General features: G+C 39.5%; 1 gene segment (V, D, J or C); it reads right to left on the bottom strand.

Moving 5' to 3' along the window:
* Positions 1–20,604: 20,604 nt before the first annotated feature.
* LOC140468748 (Ig heavy chain C region, membrane-bound form-like) lies at positions 20,605–27,368 on the bottom strand. The segment is given in 5 exon segments: positions 20,605–21,121; positions 21,261–21,388; positions 24,173–24,502; positions 24,957–25,265; positions 27,223–27,368. Coding segments are annotated over 5 exon segments (873 nt in total).

Genomic DNA, 27,368 nt, shown 5'->3' with positions numbered 1-27,368 from the left:
TAAATCACTTTCTATGGACTTTTCAGGAAACACCAGACAGCAGCGCAGGGAAGACCACTGCAGGAAAGAGCATTTGAATTACTGCCTCTCTGTTATCTGCATTAGAATTAGGGATTCAGAATTTTGTTTCAAAAATATTGTATCAGGAGAGAACATCAAAGCCACTTCATTGTAAGTTTGCTTACATTTTATTATTGATGTTTCTAAACTCTTAATATGAATACATTCAGAACTTGCTATCCCCTTTTTGTCTCTAATCATTATCACCAGCAACAAAGGTTTTGAAGAACAAATTCATCATTTATTGCTAAACATCACACAACACCAGGTTATAGTCCAACAAGTTTATTTGGATGCACGCTAGCTTTCGCAGTGTCGCTCCTTCATCAGGTGATAGTGGAGGGCTCAATCCTAACACACAGAATTTATAGCAAACATTTACAGTGTAATGTAACTGAATCATGAACATTTATTGCAGTCACCCATTTGAAGTGTGACTAGTTTCACTCAAACGGCTGAATGCAAGCTGCAGTCCTGAATCCCGAATCTTCAGTCTTCCAAACAGCTGGCACGCAATTGTGGGATGGAGGCAAATGCTCATTTAAATAACTTCATGTATCTTTTATCATCAATTGCAGGCATAGTAAATGTAACAATCCAAACTGCAATGGAAATGAAACCTATAGTTGTCAGGAACAACTGAAGAAATTGAAGTGTCAGTTTGATCCAAAGTGCAATTTAACTCCTGAAAAATATTGTATTTGGAATAAAGGTTATTGCTGCAGAATCAGCAATCCTTGTGAAGTTATGTAGGCTTTTCCTTCTGTATACATGCAAGAACAATTTCAAATATGCTGTTCCAGGCCACAGTTAGCACATTGTGGAAACTGCTGGGCTCTGCCTCCCAAGTGTGTATTTTTCCGAGAAGTTAGATTGTGGTGTTTTTTTATTTAAACAAGTCTTTTGCAGTAATAATGTTGTGAATTGTGGTGGAGTCCTGCTGTTTGGACTGAGAGCTGGAGCCAGCGCTGCTGTGGTGGATGGCATCACCAAGGGCAGCATGCTGTTGATGTGGCCTGACCAAGAAGATATTGCTGGGTCACTATCCCAAGAATGAAATGGCCGAATCCAAAGAGCTGATGGTGAAATCGGAACGATTACAGAGTGGCAAATCTTTCTGTGCCACCATTATTGTTTGCAATTGCTGAGCCAATACCCATTGTTAAAAAAAATCAAGCCTGTATTAGAACCAGTATCCAAAGCTCTTCACTGGTGAAATTGGAGAGTTAGTTGCCCTTCTATAATTGCCCCTAAGCTCTTTATTTGAGACTTTTCTGGACTGTGCAACTGTGAAGAAATAGTTTTGTAATGTCATTCATTTCCATGTTCCAGCCTGCCTGTCAGTGGCTTGAAATCCTGACAATCCAATTCAAGTGTTTTTATTCTGAATGTAAATGTTTGCTAAAATTGACTTAATGGCACCTGATGACCATTTGCAGTTCTGAAAACATCAACTACTGAAAGTGCAAGGGAGCTGGTGATTCTGGTTCTCCAGAAACTAAGAAGGTCATTGAAAAATAAGCTGAATACAATGTGTGATTGTCTACTAATAGCTAGCAGGTCTGGCTGCATCTGTGGAGTGAAAGCAGAGTTAATGTTTTTAGTTGAATGACTTGTGTTCAGAACTTCAGATCTCTCTGAAGGGTCACTTGACTCAAGGTGAACTCTGCTTTCTCTCCACAGATGCTGCAAAATATGTTGAGTTTCTCCAGCAACTTTTGTATTTTTTTCAGATTGTCAACTTCCACAGTTTTTTTTTACATTAAAGAAATTATTGACTGGCATATAAACTTTGCTCTATCGTTAATCTTGTAAAAAGACATTTTAGGTTGAAGCTTGCAATTAATGCTGCAGACCTAATGCTGGGACTGAAACCTGGAATTTTGGCGTATGCTAAGGATGGTATATTGCCAGCAGTGACCAATGAAGAGATTCTTCATTGATGAAGGGCTTTTGCCCGAAACGGCGATTTTCCTGCTCCTCAGATGCTGCCTGACCTGCTGTGCTTTTCCAGCTCCATTCTAATCTAAAATGAAGAGATTCTTGCCGGGGTTACTCATCAGTTGACAGTGCAGCTTAATTTCAAGAGTTGCTACTCCAGTGAGAGGGAGACATTTCTGAGCCCTACTGTTCATACTGATCATTGCTGAGGCTGTAAAGGTGGGCACAATCAGGGATATGAGGGAGGCAGGACTGAGAGATCATGCAGAGTCAAGATGTCAAAAAGAACTGGTCTATGTCAGCATGGCTTAGCAATGAGAAGGTGCCAGATTCCCTACTGCCATTTTCCAAATTCGACCACCTCCCAGTTAAAAGCTAGTGAATAATTGAGTGAATAATGCATTAATACAAAGTCTTTCAATAATCATTTCCAGCCCTTCAATGTTCAGGCCTTCACTTCAAAGCACTGGACTGTACAATGAGGCTAAACATATTGAAAACACATTGACTACCTAACTCTCTGCTTCCAGATACTATTACATTGGCCACCTCCCCTCACCCCATCTCTTCAAAAAGAACAGACTAAGGTGTCCTGCAAACCTCTGTGGAAGTTGAAAAAAAGTCAGCATATATTGCAGTCATATCTTTTGAAAGTGGCCTTTTTTAACAGAACATAATAGAACATAGAACAATACAGCACAGAACAGGCCCTTTGGCCCACGATGTTGTGCCGAACATTTGCCCTAGCTTAACTACCTATCCATGTACCTATCCAATTGCCGCTTAAAGGTCACCAATGATTCTGACTCTGCCACTCCCACAGGCAGCGCATTCCATGCCCCCACCACTCTCTGGGTAAAGAACCTACCCCTGACATCCCCCCATACCTTCCACCATTCACCTTAAATTTACGTCCCCACGTAACACTCTTTTGCAGCCAGGGAAAAAGTCTCTGACTGTCTACACTATCTATCCTAATGTAAACTGGAATTTCTGGAGAGCATTAATTTCTGTAAGATTTCTGTAGGAAATTCCCCTTGACAACATCTCTCAGTGCTATAGCAAAACCCACCATTCCAGACCACAGCCCCTCCCAATATTTGCATTACTCCTGGTGATTAGAGTGATTCCTCTCTTTTTTAAAAATATGCTATATCAGCTCAATAGAGCCTTTTGATCTTCACGGTTTATTTTCAAATGTTTGCAAGTCATTGATAAGTGTAAATCCTTTGTTTAATTTGTGCTTCACGATGACTTGTGGCTGGGGACATTTTGACAGACCAGATTGTCAGGAAGATGGGAATCAAAGTTTGCCAGACATGAGGAAGCAAGTTTGATTTGATCTGATTTTGATGTGGTTTAATTATGCTTCATTTGGAATACAAGAATGTGAAAAGGGAACATTGAAGAACCATTGATTTCTTCAAAATGTTTTGTGCAATGCAACGAATGCCAGTTCAGACAACAGCAGCTACATTAAAGAGGCTGCTTGACTGCCTCCCAAGGAATTTAAGGTTAGTGACAGAGTTGTCTTAAACAGTAGTACCACCACCCTAAATGCTGAGATGGGAAATTGCTTGCTGACCAATATTGAGGTTCTGTTTCTGAACATCGGAGCTATAGTGAAAACACTGAAGAATTGTGTTCCTTTCCTTCACCCCACCTCATCGCTTCTTTTTGTTTCTCTTTCCTCCTCATCCTCACTCCCCCACTCTCGATTCCACACTACCTCCAAAATCATCACCATGGTCTCCAGAGTTCGGTGACATTTGATGAAATATGGCTGCATATTTGAAGAAATATGGCTATGGATTGGGACCAGCTCCTGGTCTCCTCACCTTGGTCTATCCCTCATACAATGTTGCCATTGAATGCTTCGCACTTTTTATAATTTAAGTTGGCCAGAGGCCATGTGTATCCACAGAGTCAGGCACATTCCCTAGTAATAGTCATTTGTTTGAATCAAGCTTATAAAGTGCTTTCATGGTGAATTTAATACATACAGCATCACATCCACACCATTTCACTGACATCATCAATGAATAGAAGACTAAATACTGAGGTCATGACAGTGCTCTGGGTCAGAGATCTGTAATTACTCCCGGGTTTATTATGGTCAGGTCTTTCAGTAAACTCCAAATGGATGAAGGAGCAGGAAAGGAAAACGAATAAAATTCTCTTTTCAACAAAACAGCCAATACTGACTAATATGACATGAACATTCAGTGAATTTGAATAATGAGAAATTACTATATTCGGATTCTGAATCAAACATTGAGCTACAAATTGTGCTTGTAAGGGTTAAATTAGCAATAGTGTATAAAGGGCTTGAGTTTCTTTTTCAGAGATAAGGAAGTTAAACTTGAATCCTTGCATTTGGGATGTTTTTCCTCTGTCCCAGTACAGACAAGTCTAGATTTGACCTCTTTACTCCCCACCCACCAACTCCTATCCTCACAGCCAAAACTCTCGATGTTAATAAGAAGTGCCAAACATTAATTTTGTGATCATTCACATATTTAAAATGATTTAACTGGTAATTTATAACCAATTGCAGCTGTGAAAATGTTGACACCTCACACAGTTAATTAGGTGGAAACCTAAGTTTGTCAGAAACTAAAGGGAACAAATTGGCAAGTAAGTTTGGTCTAATGTAAGATTTAAATCTGCTATATTAGAGATCCAATAATGTGAAAAGGAAGTGCTGGCAGTTGTTGCAAGATTATGTCAGGATTGCCTCACGAAGGCATCCCATGGCAGTGTGGTGAACACCAACACAGATGAGAACAATCACAGAAAAGAGCTGCTTGACTGGTTCAGAAATGCTTGGTTATTTCGAAAGACCAATCTTGAATCAGCATAAAATATCCAAAGTGTTTCAATGGTCGGTTGAATTTTGCTTGTCTTTCAGTATGAAGGTCTTGCATAGACCAGAAATAGCTATAAACAATGGTGACATACTAAATAAATGGTTTTCTCTTCTTTTCACTCTGTGCTGTCTCTTCCACACCCCAACCCCAGCATTCCCTCATTGTTTGTACTGTAGAGATCCTGTGGAAGTCAAAAGAACCCCATAACAACAGGACCAAGATGGTTTATGATGCATCTTGAAAACAAATAAAGTCGCAGCGCCATTTTTTAGACCATAGGACAGTATTGTCAATACACTCCAGGATGGGTGGTGAAGGCAGCAATAACTAGTTACATTAGCAAGATTACAAGACTGGGATTCAAGGAATACTGGTCTGTCATTACCCCCTCATTAACTTCACCATTACAAGTCTAAAATCGGGAGCATTGGAATTTTCACTGCTCACCTGCTGATTGGTTTATTTGCAATAATAGTCAAGAAACTCAATATGATCAAAGAGAGAGCAGTTTGATTGACTGGCAAAAGAACTAATAAACCTAATTTCCACTCCCATCACCTTCACTGAGCTACGATGTTGGGCTACCTAGCACTTACACTCTACGGAATGAACTGCAGCAACTTATTAGCCTCACACTGAAAGGACCTTTCCTGTCTATAATCTCTATTTCTAAACAGAACAACGATCAGCTAAAGGTCTGTTACACCAGATTCTGACTTTGTATGGATATCTCTGTTCTGTTATTATCGCTATGGCAAAATAATGTGATTTATTAAAATTGCAGTCATTAACTAACTTAAGAAAACTAATCGATCAGGCTTGGAATATTGAATCGCAAGTCTGCGATGTTTTTTGTTAAATTGCTTTGGACTTAATTCTGAATAAGTTTACTGATAGCAAATTACTTAATTTGTGCTCTTCGATGAATTGCAGTTCTGGAAACATTGTCAGTGCAAACAGTGAGGAAAATGGGAATGCTGGATCAAGTGAAGTAATTGCAAAGTAAGTTTAGTTTCATGCATGACTGACTAAGTCATTATTTCAGGATATGACAAACCATTAGGAAATAACTGGTGAGCTGGGAGTTTGTGCAATGTTATACAACGATCAGTGGTAACAACTCGGAGGCAATGATTTGATGAGCTCTCAAAGAGGAACTTGCCTGTGTTCACTCCCAAGTCCTTTTACTATGTGATACTGCAAAACCTCTCCGTATGAAAATCGTAGATTCCCTTTGAAGACCTCAGTTGAAGCTGCCTCCACCACTACACTATTAGGCAGCACATTCCAGTTTCCGAACTATGCTGTGTTTTTTTTAAAAATGGATTTGTTGTAACCTTTGTTTTATTTTGATGATCATCTTAAATCGGTGTCCTTTTCTTCTCAAGCCTTTTTAAAATATAATCCATACAGTATGGAAACAGGTCACTTGGCCCAACAAGTCCACACCAACCCTCCACAGAGTAACCAATCCAAATGAATTCTCCTACCCTTTTACTCAACTCTATCCAAATCCCTCATGATTTTGAAGACATGTAAAATGTCTTCTTCATCTTTTGTTCTCCATAAAGAGCAGCCCGAGCTTCTTCAAACTATCCACTTAGTTCTCCAGTTGCTCATCTCTGGTACCATTTTTGTGTACCTTTTGTGCACCTTCACAAATCCCTTCCTGAAGCGTGCTGCATAAATACTAGACATGAGGGAAAAGCAGGACTGTTTATAACTATTTGTCATAATTTCCTTATTTTGCATGCGACGGTCCTATTTCTAATGTTCAGAATCCTAATGATATCTTCAATCTGCACTGCCAACTTCATAATTTGTGTGCATACACACAATATGTATAAAATGCATTAAATATTAGACCGGGATCATTTCAGAAAGCATTGATCATTGTATCAAAAGATCTTAGCTTGTGTATAAAATGAACAAAGAACAATCCAGAATAATTCTGAGTTGGAGGAGGGCTGAGTTCAATGGGGCAAGAGGGCATTTGTGCAAGGATATTTGAGCACAAATCTGGGCAATGTTCAGCTTCAGCTGTACAGTACAGCTTAACATTTCCACAAGCAGGAAATGGTGGCAAAAACAGTACTCTAATTCCCTGCATGATGTTGCAAAGGATATGGATTATTGTTAACCCCAGTGAGGACCATGCTAAATATAGACTGTTCAGAGGGGAAATAAAGAGTAAGGGAGTCAGGCAGCTAACTTTAAAAGGGAATCCAAAAGTCATCATTAGTCACAAACAGTGAAAGAGTAGCAAAGGAATGAGTGGGGCCAATTATCATTCATCTCCTGTTTAAACGTCATAGGGGCAGGGGCCTGGCTGAGGTATTATGAAGAGGAAGTTGATGTCCAGTTCATGGTGAAACAAAATGTAGTTGAGACTTGCAGGAGATGAAGTTTGACAGAATTTTAGAAAGGCTAAAATAAAACAAAATTGCAGATGCTGGAAATCTGAAACAAAAATGAAACTGCTGGAGAATCTCAGCAGGTCTGGCAGCATCTGTGGCGGGAAAGCAGAGTTTTAGTTTTCGTTTAAATACTTTTGTTCAAAATTGTCTGTTCAAAATCCAGCAATCAGATTCATCTTCGTGTTGGGAAAGTTTCTAATGAACTGTAATCACAGCTCAAGCAACAATACATGGAGATCATATGGACTAAATTTATATGCTGACTAAAAATTTAATATGTAACCTGTTTACCTAAATCAACTGATGAAGGCTCGTAATTCTGAATCTTCAGTTTTCTTGGATATTTAATCCAGTTTAGAAACGTAGAAAATAGGGCAGGAGCAGGCCATGCAATCCTTCGAGCCTGCCCTGTCATTCATCATGATCATGCTGATTGGAGTATGACCTTGTTTCATTAAATTAGTTGATCAAGGCTTGAAATGCAGCATTGTGAGACTTCTGCTTTTTTTAATGTCTGGCAATAAATTATAGACCCAGACACCATTTTAGTTTGCTTTTAATTTTGTGGTTATTGATCAATTGCAATTTAACAGACAGAGCATTCAAAAAAATTATGGACTCAATTCTACAGAAAAAAAAGTGACGAAAATGTAAGTTTGATTTGTCATGTGGTTAAATTGTATTTTTAATGTGGAATCTAACACCATGAGAGAAATTGCTGGAGAGTCAGAATATCCTGCAAAATAATGTAGAGACTTTCTCATGAAGACATGCCCCGAAAATCAGTCTACATTGTTTGGCCTTGATTTTTTCCAAAAAACTTTCAAGGATTATGATCAATATGTATGGTTGTCTCAGATACGTTACTGGCAAATGTTGTAATGCCAAAACCAAACTCAAGGTCTCTTTCTCAGCTTTAAATATTCCTAGGAGAAATTGAGGACTGCAGAGTCTGGAGATCAGAGATGAAAAATGTGTTGCTGCAAAAGCACAGCAGGTCAGGCAGCATCCAAGGAGCAGGGGAATCGACGTTTCGGGCATAAGCAAAACTCAGTAATTTCTATCAGTGTCCACCGTTACAGCTACAAAAAATCCTCTAATATCTCTCCTCAATAGGTCATTCTTCCCCTTTGAATGTGGGCAGTGAGCACTCAGCTCTATCTTTTTTTTGGCAGCAAATGGCTACCTTGCTTCCAGCCTGCTCTCAACAAGAAGTTAACTTGCACTGTCAAAGTGTGGCAATACAGAGAACAATCCTCCCCATACATGACCCATGCTATGATCACAAGAGAGGGGCTTATGCCCAAAACATCGACTCTCCTGCTCCTTGGATGTTGCCTGACCTGTCAAATATTCCTGTTGATGAATGATTAGCTTCCTGAGAAACAATTGATAAGTCTTTTAATCTTCTCGATGTTTTCTGTAAGAGTATAGCACCAACACTTCTCTCACTTGCATCGATAACTACATTGAATAGCTTTGGGTTATTAGTTGTCACTAATATTGGGGCAGTAGTTAACACAACTTTCAGGCTGGAAAATGCCTTCTGACAGTTTTCCATCCATAGAAACTTCCTATATTTCTACGCAATTCAGTGAGTGAAGCAGCCACACTGCTAAGACTCCCTACAACTTTCTGATAAAACCCACTTGTAGTACTACCAAATGTAGAACAACCTCTGTTATATGAACGTCATTTATCCAAATTTCAGATTATCCGAACAAGATCTCAAGGTCCTTTGTTTGCAATCTGATCAGTTATCCGAGCAATGCATTATCTGAACAATTAGTTATCCGAACAATTAGTTATCCCCACCCGTCTAATGTGGATAATCAAGATTGTTTTGTAGTCGTACTGCTCTTTTGGTCGATGAGGACACCTGTCCATGTTCAATAACATGGTCCAGGAGAGTGATTTGTGTTTTCTTGAGTTCGCTGTCAGCCAGGTTTATCACCAAGCCTGCCTCTCAAAGTCGAGTGAATAATTTTGAGAAATTCTGCAAATTTTCCATCCATGTGTGACTAAAAACCAGGTCATCAATGTGTACCACGCAATTGGGGAATGAAGAAATTGCGTCATTGGTTAGTCTTTAAAATTTAGCTGGCACATTCTTCATACCACATGACATGGCTGTAAACTGTACAGTGCATTTTGGTGTAACGAAAGCCGAAATTGTCTTCACCTTTTTGAATAGAAGTAGCTGAAGGGATCCTTTGAGTAAGTCGTACAGAGAAATATAAATTGCTAGTCCCATCTTCTCAATATGGTCTTCCAAACTTGATTTAGGACATGTATCAGATTTAGTAACTGCATGGATTATGCAGAGGTCCACACATAATCATTGGATATTATCTGGCTTTGGTACCACTGATGTAGGTGAGCTCTATTCACTACGACAGATTTTGATTATATTGTCTTTCAGCAAGTGTTCAGTCTCTTTCTGAACCTGTGCCAACCTTCAAAGGTTAAATCTGTAGGATGTTATTTGATTGGAACAGCATTTCCTCAATCAATATTATGTGTAGTGAGATTAGTAATTCCCAGGTTATTCCCACATATCTTCCCATGTGATTATACTATTTATTTTGGGTCATTTCGATTTTCATCTGGAAGGGAACTCACCAGTTTATCCCAGTTTCCCAGAACTTCCTCATTGTTCAATTTAATTTGAGGAGACCAATTCACAATCATCTGAAATTATTTCGTCACTCTGTGTTGTAACCAGTACCACATTCTCTTTTGTTTTCCTATCAAAATACCTTTGAACAAAACACATCTCTTCAAGCCACAGAATGGTCACAGAAGTAAGTGGAGCAGTAAGCCATTCAGCCCATTAAGCATGCACTGCTGTTCAAAATGATGATGGCTGATTATTCAACCCAGTACCCTGTTCCATCATTCTTTCTGTAAGCTTTGATCCCTTTAGCCCGAAAAAAAAACTATTACGTTTTGGACTCACTCAATTTCTATGACAGTGAATTCCAAAGAGTCATCACTGTCAGGGTGAAGAAAGGTTTCCTCATCTCAGTCCAAAATGACCGAGCCAGTATCCTTAGACCGTGAGCCCTGGTTCTGGACTCCCCAGCCGTGGAGAACATCCTTCCTGATTATCTAATTCTGGACATAAACACTGACTTGTGCTACATCTTGTGATCTTAGCCTGGGTCAATATGGGGAGGGTTGTTCTCAGTATTGCCACACTTTGACAGTGCAAGTTAACCTCTTGCTGATAGCAGGTTGGAAGCAAGGTAGCCATTTGTTGCTAAGGAAGAGATAGGACTGAGTGCTTACTGCCCATTTCAAAAGGGAAGAATGACCTATTGAGGAGAGATATTAGAGGACGTTTTGTAGCTGTAACGGTGGACAGTGATAGAAATTACTGACTCCCGTAGAACACACAGGGAATCAGCAAAGGTGACCCAAAGTGCTGATTCCTAATTACACATGTTGCACTTTCCAAATGGCAACAGCCCATTGGTTGAAGAAGTTTTCCTTTCTTTAAAATTAAAATGCCCATCGATGTATGATACACTTCTGGAGTAGGTGGGACAGGAAGATAAGCCTACTCAGTCTAACCTGGGAACTTAAGCTACTGATCTATGGTAGGGAGACTACCATTCGACGATAAGAGGCCTGTTTGGCATCTCATACAGAATTGATGCAATTGCCCTTAATTGCTTCATTAATCCCTGGGGATGTAAGTAATAAGCCACTTGTCAGAGTGTTGTGTTTTGCTCAGGTGTCACTGAGTAGTGTGCTGATCTTTAAGTCGGAACGTTCAGGTTCAAGATCTACCCTCAGGGTTAAAATAGACTAATTGATACTGCCACAGCAGTGCTGTCCTGAGATAATCCTACACATCAGACGTATATGAGGCATTACACCAAAGCCACTCTGCCCGCTAAAGGGACCCTTATTATTTTGAACTAACGTGAGGAGATTATACTTGGTGTCCCGGCCAATATTTATTGCTCAATCCCGATGAGCAGATGATCCAGTCATCATCTCCTTCCTGGTTTTCTCATGGCACACAAATTCAATATCACTTTTCTGACATGTGACTACATGATCAAAAGTACTTCGGTTGTTGTATAGAATATCTCTGATTGAAAATTGATTTGTCAGAACCTGGATGTATTGATATTCAATTTTGCTGTTCATTTTTTATTCTCTTCACTCTATGCTGTAAGAAAAAACTCCTTTCCAACTTCAACCAAAGGAGAATGAGACAAAGCTCAGTGCTATAATATTTCACTTTGTACTAACATCTGGATGAAACTAAAATACCATTCAATGCAAATATAAAACGAATTGAACCAGTTTTAAACGTTTAAAACAAATTATATATTTCACCAAAGGAGTGTATTGAAATATTTCAATAGTTCTCGTTGTGTCAAGTACCAGTAAACAGTGGAGTCTGTTCCAATCTATTTTATCTTGTCTAAAGAATAGGCTGAGGAAAAGAGCAGTGCATTATGGGCTCCTTCAATTTGAGAATGAGGAAAGGAGTACAGTGTGGATCAGTGATTAACAGCAGGAACAGTATTCTCCATGTTAGAATAGATGTGCAGTGGAATATACTAAAATGATCGAATGAGAGAAGCTGAAGTGGGATATTGTCAGCTGAATGTTTTATGAGCGTGTTCAAATCGGGTCAGTCAGGATCTTATTGAATGGTGGAGCAGGCTCGAAGGGCCAAGTGACCTATCCTCGTTCATTGTTCATACCTCGAAACAATAATGTTAGTTACTCAAGTGGAAGTATTAAACACACATTTTAAACTGTTACATGGGTACATGCTGATATTTCCATCTCTGACTCCCTGGGTTTGATAATATGAAGTTGACAGTGGCCCCAGGGGTTCTGCACTTGTTTCAGAGATCTGGAAGTAGACGTATAGGATACTCTGAGGTTGCATTAAGATGTTATATAAATGCACAACTTTTCTACTTGTCTTCCTGCGAGGGTAGAGAGGGTTTTGCTCTTCATCAAACCTGTGCATCATTTGACTTCAATCTGCTTTTCTTTTTTGCATTATTGTGTGGAGTTTATTCTCTTAAGTCAAAGCCTGGGTTTTGCCCAAAGTTTAAGAGGTTTTTACTCACATTGGTGAGTTTCTGTATCCCATGAGGTAGATTCATTGCAATCAGTAATGGAAAATAGAGCAGATCAAATATAATGTTGTTAAATGTTATTAGGTCATTTAACAGGGATAACTATGTGCTGTTCTATGCCCCTCAGGATTTAAAAGCCTTTTCAGTGGTGCCACTGCTGATTTACCCAAGGCACTATACTGGTGAACTCACTGAGACTGAAACCTTTATAATCTGGGACAATGATGAAATACAAACTGACTGGAACTGCAACTTATCAGAAAAACGAGGGAACAGGGAGAGATTGGGGCCGAAGCTCAGAACACAGAGGCACTGTAAACCCAAGCACCCATTGACACAGCTTCTCGAGATGAATTATGATGTGGTTCTGCACTATTCGGTTCTGATCTCTGATCAGAACCAATGCTTCTCTGTCAAATCTATGTGGTTTCTGGAAACAAATAATGTCTGCTAGGAGGCAACTACAAAGCTCTCCTGCAATAATGTGACACAGAATCAAGTGAAATTTGGAGTATCTCCTTTTGGGGCTTCTTGCATCCTTTCAAGTGGCAGCTGAATTTGTTGATCAGGTATCAGTTACCATCGAATTGGATGAAATCTTGTTAGTGGTTCATTTATTTACATTTCCCTATCTCTGAGGTTTGCCCCATTTCTTTATTAAAGAGCCAATGTGTGTGAGATCTCTTTAGTGCTATCCATAGGAGAGCCGTGCTCCTGCCACTGTGCAACTTCATATTGATATCTGCCTTTAAAAACAATCTGAATCTATGGTCACATACTGGTGTCAGAACTGAGTAGGGCTCATAATAGAATGACCAACTTGACAACTGCTACAAACCGATGTGGTCTAGATTTTCCAACTGTCATTATCACAAGGGTGCTTTTGATGCGATATTCACTATTCAGAATAACAATTAGTTTTTCTGCTCATGCAGAATTTCTCTCTATTACTTTAAATAATAGTGTACTGTGTGTGGTTTGTTTCTATTTATTTCTGTTCCTCAATGACTTTGAAATTCTTACTGTAAAAGGATCAAAGGCAAAGTAATGCCATTCTTCTCTCTCCAGAAGTACATTGTTGCTGGTTTTCCTTTGAGACCAGTGCAGAACTCTACCAGTTCATTGTAGGCCTGATGCATTATAGTTAAGTTTCACCTCTGCCAGCTGGTACAACGTGGAAATTTGAGTATTGATGAAAATAAAGATTTTTTAAAAAATTTAAGTCTTTAGTATTGTACTTATCAGGACACGCTCAAGAATACCAATGGGAAGGGAGAAGACATTTAACCTGTCTGGGTAATGAGTGCTGATTGGTAAAGGCATGGAGAATGGACCAGGTGATGATTGGCAGTTAACTGCCAATGCTTGTTGTGATTCGACTAAATTGGTGTTGGCCATTCTCTGATTCATTTGGCAGGGCAATACCTTGACCACTCAGGCAACCTGCCAATTGAAAACTTAACAAAGTTTAGCTGTTAACTGTCCGTCACCATCTGACAAGCCCATTTCCATTGGGGCCATCTCGATCAATCATTGTGCACTTTCCAAAGCAGCAGAACTCTTTTCCTGTTCAGTGTAAACTGTTGTTTCCGTTTACATCAAAACCCTTGCAGTTATGCTGATGCATGCAAGACAAAAAAAAAACTATGTCCTATTTTACAGCAATACCCAATTTCTGTATTTGCAAACAACTGTTTGAAAATGGGAACTTTTTGCTAATGGAGGATCCAACATCCGGCTGATATGATTAAAATGTAGGAGAAAGTGAGGACTGCAGATGCTGGAAATCAGAGCTGAAAATGTGTTGCTGGAAAAGCGCAGCAGGTCAGGCAGCATCCAAGGAACACGAGAATCAACGTTTCGGGCATAAGCCCTTCTGAAGAAGGGCTTATGCCCGAAACATCGATTCCCATGTTTAAAATGGAATCTAGTTTTCAAATTTGAAATAATTTAACCCCCCGACAAACCCACTTTGTACATGCAGATCCTCTTTGAATATTGTATCAGTCTGACTGTTGAAAGACAGCTTTGGAAAGTTGTTTATTTATGTTAACTTCAATTTAATGAATTGTTGAACCGGTGGAAAATACATTCTAATGCATTTACGAAACTAAGACATCTTGTGAAATCAGGAGATGTGCACAATGCAAATGAACATCCCATTTACTGCTGGCCTGGACAAGACTGGTAAATTTAAACTGGCGCTTATAGAGAAAAGACTGAGAACTTAACTGGTTCATTATCATCTAATGTATTGAATTTAAACTTTTGTCTGTCTGTAAATTCTTGAAGGCCTTGATCCATGCTGTCTCTTGTACTTTTTATATACACACTCTGTTCTTTTGGTTCTCTGATTGCTTTATATCTTTTTGTCCACGAGTATGGTCAAGTCCCCTTAATTAGCTGTACTTTACTGATAAACTTCCTCAGATGCCCTCTTGACTCATTCTCTCTTTGAAAGCTTACTTAAAAGGCAGTTTCATGTTTCTGGTCATTGGTCCAAACTCTACTGATGAATGCCAACAACCTTCTCCTGTTTGGATTTCAGTGCATCCTTTTCCAGTTTGGAAGGTCGAACTCAAATGCTGAATATAGGGTTAAAGACAGGATTCTTGGCAGTGTGGAGGAACAGAGGGATCTGGGTGTGCAAGTACATAGATCCCTCAAAGTTGCCACCCAAATGGATAGGGTTGTTAAGAAAGCATATGATGTTTAGGCTTTCATTTACAGGGAAATCGAGTTTGAAAGCCGTGAGGTTTTGCTACAGGTCTACATGTCCCTGGTGAGACCACGATTGGAATATTGTGTCCAGTTCTGGTCACCCTCCTATAAGAAGTATATACAGGTTTTGGAGAGGGTGCAAAGAAGGTTTACCAGGATGCTGCCTGGACTGGAGGGCTTGCCTTATGAAGAAAGGTTGAATAAGTTTAGACTTTTCTCTCGGGAGAGAAGGAGGAAGCGAGGAGACCTGATTGAGGTGTTCAAAATAATGAGAGGAATAGATAAAATCAAAGCTAGAGAATTTTCCGCAGGGCAGGATTGACAGGTACGAGGGGGTCATAGTTTTAAGATACTAGGAGAAAGGTGTAGAGGAGACGTTAGAGTAGGTTCTTTACACAGAGAGGTGTGAATGCATGGAATACATTGCCAGCGGTGGTGGCGGAAGCAGAGTCATTAGGGACATTTAAGTGACTGCTGGACATGCACATGTTTAGCAGGGAGTTGAGGGATGTGTAGGTTGTTATTATATTTTATATTAGGATTAAAACTCGGCACACTGTTGTGGGTCAGAGGGCCTATTCTGCGCTGTACTTTTCTATGTTCTACGTTAAAGTAGCTCATAAATGTGAGTAATAATGTCCACTTTTGGCAGATTTAATTGGAATGTATCTGCCAAACCTTTAGCAAAACTGAATCAGCAAACAGCTTCATACTGTGCGCACATCCATCACATAACATTGCTGCTCCTCATTAACTCTTCAAATACACTGCTCCATTCCAAATAGCGGACCATCCCGTTCCCATTCATAGAAATTTGTTTCTGATGGATGGAAGCGGTTGTTTCTGTACTTCTGCCATTGTTATTGAACTCATCTCAAGTTACACTTTAGAATTTGACAGTCAGGCCAAGACTGTTTGTGTTAAGCTTTATCAATTTTGACCAGTTTTCCAGCTCTTCATGTTCTTGAATATTGGAATGGGACTGGGGTCTATCCGGCCTCAAGGGACAGGCAGCAAGGTCATTAGGTGGATAATAGGGTGGAAGATGACAAGGGAAGGAAGGAGTTTCAGTGGCTCTCATATTTCCACCTCCGTAGTATTTTATTGATCCCAAATTAGGGAAAAGATGACCACTCAGGTGGTCAATGTAGAATCTGTTCCCACCAGTGCTGGCAGTTTTTAGCAGTAGGTGGGTCCTCTATAGCGTGGGAGACCTCATCCTGCATCCTAGAGACACGCCTGCAGGATGTCCCTCCTAATGAAGTACCTCATGGCTCACAACAGGGTATCCCATCTGCATACTGGAACAGTCTCCTGTCCATGGTAGCGATCATTACGGGAACTGGAAATCAGAGTATGTGAGTGAAAGAAGCCGTGAGGGCTAGAGTGTTCACAACATTCCCAGGACCAGGTTGGCAGGTCCTACTGAAGCCATTAATAAGTCATTAAGATCCCCCAATTGGTGCATGAACAATGGGTTACTCCTACTCCTAGTAAGAGTCTTGTGATTAATGCTTTTTAGTGCTATTAAGCAAATAGTGAAGTGTGGCCATGTGATAAAATCATTTACATTCACTGCTGAATACTCGAGACTTTTTTGTGAGAAACTTTATAATTTTTCTAGCTGTTCTGAATACACATTTTGTTTCATACAATGATGATTTTCTACATAGGATTACAGAGGAAAAACAGACCATTTGGTACAATCAGTACATGCCAGTGCTTATGTTCCACTCAAGGTGTTTCACATCTTTCCTCATCTAAATCGCCCATTGTAATTCACTATTCCCATCCCTTCCAAGTGCTCGCCTAGTTTCCTTGAAATACATCTAAACTATTGATTTCAACTATTCCGTCTGGTCACATACTCTCCATTTCAACATTCCTTTCCAATTTGGTATCATTGAATTGCTAACTTTTCTTGTCGTAATTAGATACAATGTTTAATTTGCAGTTTTACTTTATTTTGTTTTGAATTTTTAGAGAGGTGCAGTAATCCACACGGTAACTATAACAACTAAATGTAGAATGACAGATAGATGAAAATTATTACAAACACAGGACTAACTGATAGACTCTATTAACTGTAAGGTCAAAACAGGGAATTATTTTTAACACGAATGATATGGTGAGATTATCCGTAGTGCAATAACATTTGCTCCATTTTTTTGTTGCAGTTTATTTCCTCAGGTCTTTCTGTGCTACTGGTATGAAATTGAAAAGGCACCCATCCTCCATTTTAAGCTAAATGATAATTTAAAAAAAACAGCATTTATATAAAACGTAACATGGTTTATGAAGCCATCCCTCTAGGCTTATACATATTCACAGCCATGTCGAGTTATATAGGGAGAGGCTGAATAGGCTGGGGCTGATTTCTCTGGAGCGTTGGAGACTGAGGCGTGTTTATAAAATCATCAGAGGCATGGATACAGTGAATAGACAAGGTCGTTTCCCTGTGGTGGGTGCAGTCTCACCTAAACCTATACTCGTGAGTATAGGTTTAGAGTGAGAGGGGGAAAAGTTGAAAGTACCTAAGGAGTAACATGTTCATGCAGAGGATGGTGTGTATAGAATGAACTGCCAGAGGAAGCGGTGGAGGCTGGTGCAATTTCAACATATAAAAGGCATCTGAGTGTGTATACGAATAGGAAGGGTTTAGAGGGGAATGGGCCAAGTACTAGCAAATGGGAATAGATTAGTTTAGGATATCTGGTCAGCATAGGCAAGTGAGACTGAAAGACCTGTTTCCAAATTGTAAATCTCTATGACTCTATGATCTACCCCTTTGCTCTTAATGTACTAGTCGAATCTCTTTGGATTATGTTTAACATTATCTCCCAAGGTTATCTCATTTTCCTTTCTTGCCCTCCTCATTTCCCTCTTTAGAATGTCTCTGCACCTCTTGTACTCTTCGAGATTCACTTGATCCCATTTATCTATATCTAATATATGATTCATTCTTAATCTGAACCAGAGCCTCAATATCTTTATTCCTCCAGTGTTCCCTCCTTTTACCAGCCTTATCTTCACACTAACAGGAACATCACGCCTCTGAACTCACATTATCTTACTTCTGAAAGCTTCACTCTTGCCGGCCGTCCCTTGAGCTGCAAACAGTCTACTCCAATCAACCCTTGAAAGTTTTTTGTCTCATACTATCAAAATTTGCCCTAGTCCAATTAAGAACTTTTACTTATATAAATAGATATAACTTATATATAATAGATATTTCCATAGATATTTTACAACTTAACGAATTATGACCCCGGCCCCAAAAAGCTCCCCTACTAACTATTCAGTCAATTGCCCTGCCTTGTATCACAAGAGTAGGTCAGGTTTGCTCCTTCTGTGATAGTTACATCTGCATATTAATGAAGAAAATTGACTTTAGCACTTACCAAATTCCTCACCATCCAAGCTCTTAAGACCATGGCTGTCCCACTGTATGTTTGGAAGTTTAAAATTTGCGATTGTTACAATCCTATTATTTTTACATATAAATAAGATCTTTCAACATATTTGTTTCTCAATTTCACTCTGACTACTGGGGGGACTATTACAATTGCATCAAAGTAATCATGCCCTTCTTATTTATGAGTTCCATCCACATAGCTTCACTGGACCATCCCTCAGAAATACCTTGTGTTAGAACAGCACTTATATTTCACCACAAGAAAAATTGACTCCAATCTCCTTCTAGCTCTTCCTATTTCTGCCGAACCTTTGACGGTGGGAGGGGCTTTGAACATAAATTATTCAATTTACTGGTGATGGTTCGTAGCTGAAAATAAATATACCTTGGATGATTTGGGTGATGGGAAATAAAAGGTTACATTGTGTGGAAGGAAAATTCTGGATATAAACAAGTATTTTAAAAAGCGATCTCCATTCTGTCTGCCCAGGTCTTGCCTACACCGCTGTACCTCCAGAGGACTTTTCTTTTATTTTGATGAGTTCAAGTTAATCTCAGCCGCTGTTTTGTACTTGTCAACCATTTGTTAACGGGGGTTTGCCATTTCAGAATGTAGGTTGCCTTATTGTGTACGTTCTCAGAGTTCAGTGTTTGGGGTCCTTGTTGGTTCACCCTGTGCTTTGGTATATAATGCAAAATTACAGAAAAATATTAATAGCAATTTAAGGTAAAATGTTAGGATATTGGAAGAACAGCTAAGAGCATCAAGTTTGACAGAGGGTTGTGGGACAGGACATGGAAAGCCACAGGGTTTCCAAAACTTCTCATCTCTGCCTTCCCTGATCGAAATCAACCTGTGATTTATCATTTTTGAGTGTTGTTATTCATTAATATCGGTGTGTCAGATCGATCTCAGTCTCAGGGAGGTGTTTGTTTAGTGATGAACTCAGAGGAACATACAATAGTAAGGGAGTAAACCCAAAGGGGTGAAGGAGCAGAGGATCCCCCGCGTGTATGTGCACAAATCAGGGAATGTACCATGACACGTGGACAGAAGAGCAAATAATCCCGACTTCATCAATAACGCTGTAGAGAACAAACACAAAGCAATTATATTAAACTCAAATAAAACAGTCTCTTGTCTCACCTGGAATGTTGCATCTTGTTTCCGGTGCCACGTTTTTGAAAAGATGAAAAATTATGAGATTGAGTGCGTGACTGATTCACAACATTATTCCCAGGATGATACACATCACCAACCCTGAGAAATTGGGACTGTTCTCCTCTGTGGATAGTTTCCAGACTCTGTGAACAGTTGCTCTGATTGGTTCTCAATTCCGTCTTGCGTCACATAGATCCCAATGGCTGAATATTTCAAGTACTCATGAGCTCTGACTTGCCTGATCAACATCGACCTCTGATTTATTATTTGTGAGGGTTGCTGTTCAGTAATATCCCTGTCTCAGATAGATCTCAGTCTCATTCCCTGGGATTTGACAGGTGTGGTGTGTCAAAAAGACCCCAGGAATTGTGCTCCATGAGATTTAGGTGTGAGAAAAACTCCAGTTCTGAGAATCCACCCTTGGATTGTGCACGTGTTGTGTCTGAATACCTGACTGAACGTTGACATTTTTGGCTGATGAATGTTTCGTTGGGCGCTTTAGGTGGCGATTTCTGCATTACTAACCCAGGCTGTCCCCACTTTGGGAGCACCTTTAGTTTAGACGGTGTAGAGTAAATTTTCAAACTCCTTTGCCTGCCTTTTATAGGCTTCTGGTGGAGCAAAGCTCCTCATTTGTATCATTAGATGACCCGAGGTCGCGACCCTTTGTGCATAAGAGGAAATGTTCTCTAATCATTCTGCCTCTGGAGTGTTCCATCAGGCATATCGTGTGATAGATGCATTTACATTAGTGGGCTGCATGGTAGCGCAGCATTAAACTAAATGACTGGATGAAACACAACCAAACATAACAAGTGAAAGCATTTGGCTGGGAAAAGAGTAGGATGTGGGAAAATGTATTATTACTGACTGGCCTTGAAGAAAGAATTAAGTAAACTCAAGGTTAGTGCATATTCATTCGAGATTTATTAACAATTTCAGAAAGCATTTTTATCCAAAAAGTTGATGTAAAAGCTAACAGAAGTGAATATAATGGCTGAATGCCACATTGAGATGAGAACACATGCGCTGTGAGCTGGGAATTTTCTGTACATCAGTAACAGTCACAAGAAAGGGAATACAAAGGCTCATCAGAAAGGGTTACATCAGTAACAGTCACAAGAAAGGGAATACAAAGGCTCATCAGAAAGGGTAGGCAACCATTCGGAGTAAGGTACTAATAAAAGCAAAACAAATGGGATTCAAACAAATGGGAAGCTACAAATTCTTCCAACCACAACCAACTCAAAGATATCAAAGTAAAAAGGAAAATCCATCAATAATTGTCTCAGTTACATGCTGATAAACTGAAGTAATCTCACTGTTCGAGTCAGCAACAGGACAGATTGTAGATTGGGAATTCAGAGACCTTGATAAGCAGATCAGGAAAATCAAGGGGGTCCACAATTCATTCACTTAACCTGGAAAAGAGAGATAAAGCAATGACGCAGATATTTATGATCAGGGACTTTCAGACTTAATGTTTATTCAATGGCACGCTTAGAGATTTCACAAAACATATTGGGCTGCTTGGCGTGAGAAAGATATGATTATTCTCACCTTCACCACAGTGACGGCAGCGCTGTAGAAAATACTCAGGAAGAACAAGGTAATGAATGTGGAAGCAGTTGTCCAGATGTTGCTGTTATCATCCTCATAGTCTTCAATCCAAGTGCGATCTATTGAATCTATGAATATAAAGCCGAGAGAACGCATTTAGATTGTTTATTGATCCAGATCGATCTATCTGCATCCAAGTCATGTAATTAGAGACCATTACATCTTCATAAAGCAGTCAGGTATTTCTCAAGTGTGACTCTTATCTGTGTCTATTAGTGCATTATTGACTCTCAGCAAGAAATTACAAATTCTAACTGCACATGTTCATTCTTCATTGTCCATGTCAGAATGTTTTGAATTATTTTTCTTTCAATCTATTATTTAAGGATATTATTATTTGAGGAATGATTATTATGAATGATTATTTAATTATATCATTATATTTTAAATATAGGCTGTGATAGCACTTTAGTTGAAAATTGTGGCCATCACTGAATAAAAGTTCAAATGTGGTTCTCATCTTTATGTATTGGTGACCAATTGCTTGGCAAATCATGAATATAAGTGACATCACAGTCAGAACATTGCTTCATATTTTTGTTTGTAGGATCTGTACACTTAGGAATAAGTGTTTGTACATGTGTCCCTTAATTTATTTGATCTACTGCTTGGTGTGTTTGGTTTTCCTTTTATGTTTGTGTATGTGGTTATGAGAGTCTCTTACTTCACTCTTGACCATGTTGGAGTCTGTGCATGAATAAACATATTCCTGCTCCTTTACTGCTGGTGTGCTCATGTGTTTGTGTACCTAAATTTTGGTCTTTTCACATTGTGTAAGCATCATCACGCTAATATGCCACTTCGTTGCTGCCTATGCTTATATTGCAATGTCTTTGCGAGTGTTCACTTTTCATTAGTGCTATCTAAAATGTGTGCTTATGTGTCTGTTTCAGATCCTACCTACATTAGGTTATTTTCATGTTTATGCTTAATAAATGTTAGCATGCAATGTTATGTTTTGATGGATGTTTATATTTATATGATGATGTTTGCTTGTGTGGCAATCTTTCCCAAACCATCGCTGAGAAGCTTGTTTGTGTTATTGTTTGTGGATGCTTGTGCCCATTATCCTTATTTAATAAACACCCCTCTATTTGTTGATCTATGCACTTGTGTGTCTGCATGTGAGACTCTGAATTTGTGTGTACGCGTGTTATTGTATCCATGCTGATCAATGTGTTTTAAAAATCAGTAATTAAGCTGCCTCTGTCATTGTATGTTCGTGATTCTGAAAATGGGAAAATTATGATATTAATATTTATCTCTGTGCACTTACGTTGCTGTGTGAGTTGACAAGTGGGAGGACATTTTTCGGAATTTGTATCTGTGTTCATGCATGTATGTCTGTACGCATTGTGCTGTATGAATGTAAATGTATTTGTGTGTTACCGTGTGTCTATGTTTCTCATGGTTATGTGTGAGTACCCCTGTTCATTTGTGCAAATGATTTTCATTCGGTGTATGTGAGTTTTTGTATGAGCTTAGAGAGTGTTCAAGTGCCATTTGCATGTGTGGCTCTGTATGAGTATGCATGTGTGACATCTTATCTATATGCACATTTGAGTGTGCACATAAATATGTGTCTTTATGTGAGAGCTCGTATATGTGTCATTACGAGTGTATTTGTGATCATCTCTCTGTATCTGTTCTTATACCAGACTGCAATTTTTATTATTCTAATTTATTGTTCGAATTTTAATGGATTGCCCATAATTAGATCTGACCTTGGTGTTGTAGGAAACATTTCCCATCGTCATGGAGAGATAAGTATTTTATGAGCAACACTTCTGTTGCAGTGATAGAATTTCTGTCTCTGAGAGAAAAGTCTTGAGTTCAAATCCCCACTGCCCCAGAGATAACATTTCTGAATATATTTATTAGAAAATGTCTACTTGTGTTCTGTATGTGAAACAAAATGATATCAGGTATTCGAATACCAGAATTGATCCCATGTGCTCCAGAAAACTGAGACAAACCTATGGAATACAAACCGGGACGATGCAAACACCAGTTTTGGATTATGGGAATCAATGTTAATCATTTGTTAACAGAGCCAAGCATGTCCAACATGTTTCAAAGGTATTATTTTGCATGGAAATGTTAAATCTTTGGACAGTAAGCAAGAAGCTGACTGTTCCTGTTAGTAACTGGGTTACATTACAGAGGACATCTTCCATGAAAACTCTTCACAGGGAGCAAGAGGACAGACCATTCATCATTCCCCTCCCCTCTGCTTCACGACAACTTATCTGTTGATTCTCTTTGGTGTGAAAGTGAAGATACATTCTGTCAACTCATGCGCTGGTGCAAGATCCCTGGCAGTTCCCCAGAAACAAAGGTTACATTCAAACTGTTCTGCACTATTTACGATTGGTATGTTCCAATCAAATTTAATTTTAATATGTCTTAAATTTACATTTCCAATTGGTGCAATGTGGCAGTTTAAAACTGACATGAATTTTGTAAGAGTGTCCAATCGGGGGAATCAAGAACACCAAGTTCAAAACTCGTGCTCTACCCTTGACATAAAATGGACATTGTCAGATTTTGTCACAGAGGGATTTAGGATGGATAAGGTACTTGGCGGAATCCTGAAATGAGTGAGCTTTACTCTGTCTCTGACCCAGGGTGTAACTGAGCAGAGAACATTAACTGCACAAGACACTTTAACTCCACAGATGGAATGGAAGTCAGGGTGGGAAACAATTAATTCAGTATCTAACTCACAACTGGAGGGAAAAAAACACTTCTATTACTTCTGTTGAATTATTAAATGCAACTTTGAGATTTTTATTGACATGAATTAACAGTGTCCATCAGTGCAAGTGAAATGTTTACAAAACTTGGTTTACCGCTGGATTTATCGACTGTTCTGTTGATGATCTTCAGTGGAATCGCTTCATGTCCCACCACACAGGAGTAAGAAGCACCGCTGGCCCACTCCTCCGCTGTAATGGATAACAGGCTGTACATGAAGAAGGAGATGTTGTCACTCTCCGCCATCACCTCGGTGTTCTTGTAGTTACTGGGATTCACCGGCTTGTCATTGTTTGTCCACTTGACGAAGATCTCTCGGGGGGAGAAACCTCTCACTAAACAGGTGAGGGAGAGAAACCTCTGAGCGGAGATTTCTTCTGTTGGTGGCAGGAGGACCGACACTGAAGGCTCCAGCGGATTAATCACTGCAGAATATTTGAGACAAATATAAATCAACCAAAAAATCCTGAACCAAAATCACAATTTCACTAAATATTAAAATATGCCAAGTTTAATTTGGGATTTATTCACTTCCGTTTACTAAAGGAGCAGAATGGTACACATTCTATCCAGTAAAAAAAGTCGAATTTAATGTGAAAGTTGCCTCCATGTTTCCAGCCCACAACAAGGACATTCTGTCCAACTGTCATTGCTGATGGTGACGTCACAACCCAGGCTTCTTCCCACTTTATCTGACTTAATCAGAATACAATATACTTTGGTCCATCTTTTTCTTAATCAGCTACCTAGCTATCCTGCCTTCAGATGCATCATTAATCCTCCCAATGGTGTTTGTTCATTACCAATCAAAGCCTGACATTGATGTAACTAGATCTGGATTACACATGGGATCCTTTGTGCTTTAATCTCACCGCTCACCTTTCTCTTTGTGGATGGAGTCTCTCAGCGGAGTCGGTAGATTCTGATGGTACACTACACATTCAAAAGTAACGCCACTCAGCCAGGCTTCAGTAGAAATGTCTAATTTGCTGATCACGCTGTCGGGATTTTGTCCAGGCTGGTCAGCAATCTCTGTTTTCAGAGGTTTCTTTTCTTGTTTCCAGGTCACGTTGACTCCAGAAGGAAAATTGGACACAACGCAGGTTAACGTCACCGTCGCCTCCAGTAAGACTTGTTCTACTGGCGGTGGGAGGATTTTAACGGTGTTAGGGTGGCACTCGGTATCTTCTATGAAACAAAAATAAAAGTCAATGAAAAATGCCCCTTTATGATACAAACAGCCAATCTTCAGATTACTTCTTCACAGGGTGAAGACACCACCTTCAAAATGGCGACTCCAACTATTGCTGAAACGATGCTTACTGTTGTTGATGTATTTTGATTTGTGAAAGCATTTGTGATTACCTAGGACATATCCTGTGTAATTATTCCTGAAGAACACTGGCTTTGTAACAAGTGAAACCTGAAAAAAAACAAAATAATCGAAGATACCATCATGTAACCCATGGAATTACCTTTCTTTCAGAGTCTGTCTCTCACTTAACACCATCTATTGATACTTGTGACAAGAGTAATCTCAATATAATGAGTTCATTTCCATGTTCATAACCCATAGGTGCAAATGCTGCTGGTCATGCTGACTGCCAAATCACATCCTACATTTTAGACAAATTATAATAAATAATAATTATTCTCTTTGCAGAGTTCTAAAGTGTTACAGGAGTGGTGAACAGCCATGGAAATTCTGTTCATTATATTTAACGCGATCAAAAATACTTTGCGTTATTGGTGTGATGTAATTCTCTAATTTATGTAATTGTTCCTCGTGAGCTGTGTTTGGAGTAGATCGGAAAACAAGACATTGAGTACAGCATTGGATATCGAGAAGGACACCCATCTCCTTAAGTCTTTCCTTCCATTCAGTTTGTTCATAACTGGTCTGTACTTTCACTTTATTTACCAAGGTGCGTTTTTTAATTTCTTCATAGAGCAGGGGAGAAAAAAAAACAAACAAAAGCATCTTAAATTAATCTACAAACGCGATGGAAATGTGCACTAATTTTATAGACATCCACTACTCACTGTGTAAACATCGCTACCCCAAACCAGGCTAAATCTGCCTGTCTCGAGTTCCTAGTTCATTCATCCCTATTGGACCGTTCTTACCAGAATTTATTCTCCTGCCTCATCCACGAATTACAGAGACCATCTTAAAGAAGCTCAGTGAGATCACATTTATCCCAGTTGATGTGATACCCACTTGGTCTGTGGTCTGATCTCATAAATGAAGTTAAAGAGCTCAGTACCAGATAAAAATCAATGTCGTACAATGTCCAAGACCAACAGGTCATTCCTGAGCAGGGAATGAAGCTTTGAACGCATTTTGGTTTATTTTCAAGTAAGGGTCACTGCATATTTTAACCATGTCTTTTTGAGACCACAACATCATAAGATAGAGGATCAGAATAAAGCTGTTCGGCCAATCCAGAGTTTAGATCAGAATGATGCTGGAAAAGCACAGCAGGTCAGGTAGCATCCGACGAGCAGGAAAATCGACGTTTCGGGCTAAAGGCATTCTACTGTCTTCTCTAAACAAGAGCCGATCTATCTCTGGCTTGAATACACACAATGGCCTGGCCTCCACAGCCCTCTGCAGCAACAAGTTCCACAGCCTCATCACCCTCTGGCTGAAGACATTTCTCCCCATATCTCAGTTCTAAACGGTGCCCCTTTGACCCTGAGACTGTGCCCTTGGGTCCTAGCCTGGCCTACCAGTCAAAACATCTATTCCATGTTCACTCGACCTCAGTCTCTCAGTATCTTCTATGTTTCAATTAGATATCTCTCCAATATCCCCCCTCCACCGCCAAACTCATCCTTGAAGCGACTACCAGGCAAGTATTCAGCACTCTGAACGCCTCTCCCAGCATGGTCAGGCAATAAACTATTTAACAAAGCTCACTGTCTATATATCTATCTTCAACAGAGAGGAAACATGCTTTTCTGACTTGCCAAAATGTCCAGTCATGAGCTATGCTAATGTAACACTCAAACTGAAATGCGATACGTGGCATGTTGGGAAACGAGAAGCTGTACCGTACTGTTTACTACGCCTGATAAATGAGCGTGTTTGATTCACATCTGAGTTCAGAATGATTTGTAGCTCTCTCAGTGTGTCTCTTACCCTGGAGTGCGGTGATGTTTTTACTTTGAATGTTCTCTCCATGAGTGACCTGGCAGGTATAGACTGCGCTGTTGAACCATTCACCATAAGGGACCATCAGCCGACTCGTCACTGAGAAGTTCCCGTTTGCCTTTCACACGGGAGAC

The sequence above is a fragment of the Chiloscyllium punctatum genome, chromosome 48, assembly GCF_047496795.1.
Source record: "Chiloscyllium punctatum isolate Juve2018m chromosome 48, sChiPun1.3, whole genome shotgun sequence".
Classification (NCBI taxonomy): Eukaryota; Metazoa; Chordata; class Chondrichthyes; order Orectolobiformes; family Hemiscylliidae; genus Chiloscyllium; species Chiloscyllium punctatum.
Note: the sequence above shows the minus strand (reverse complement) of the source record. Positions and strands in the feature narration are given on the sequence as shown.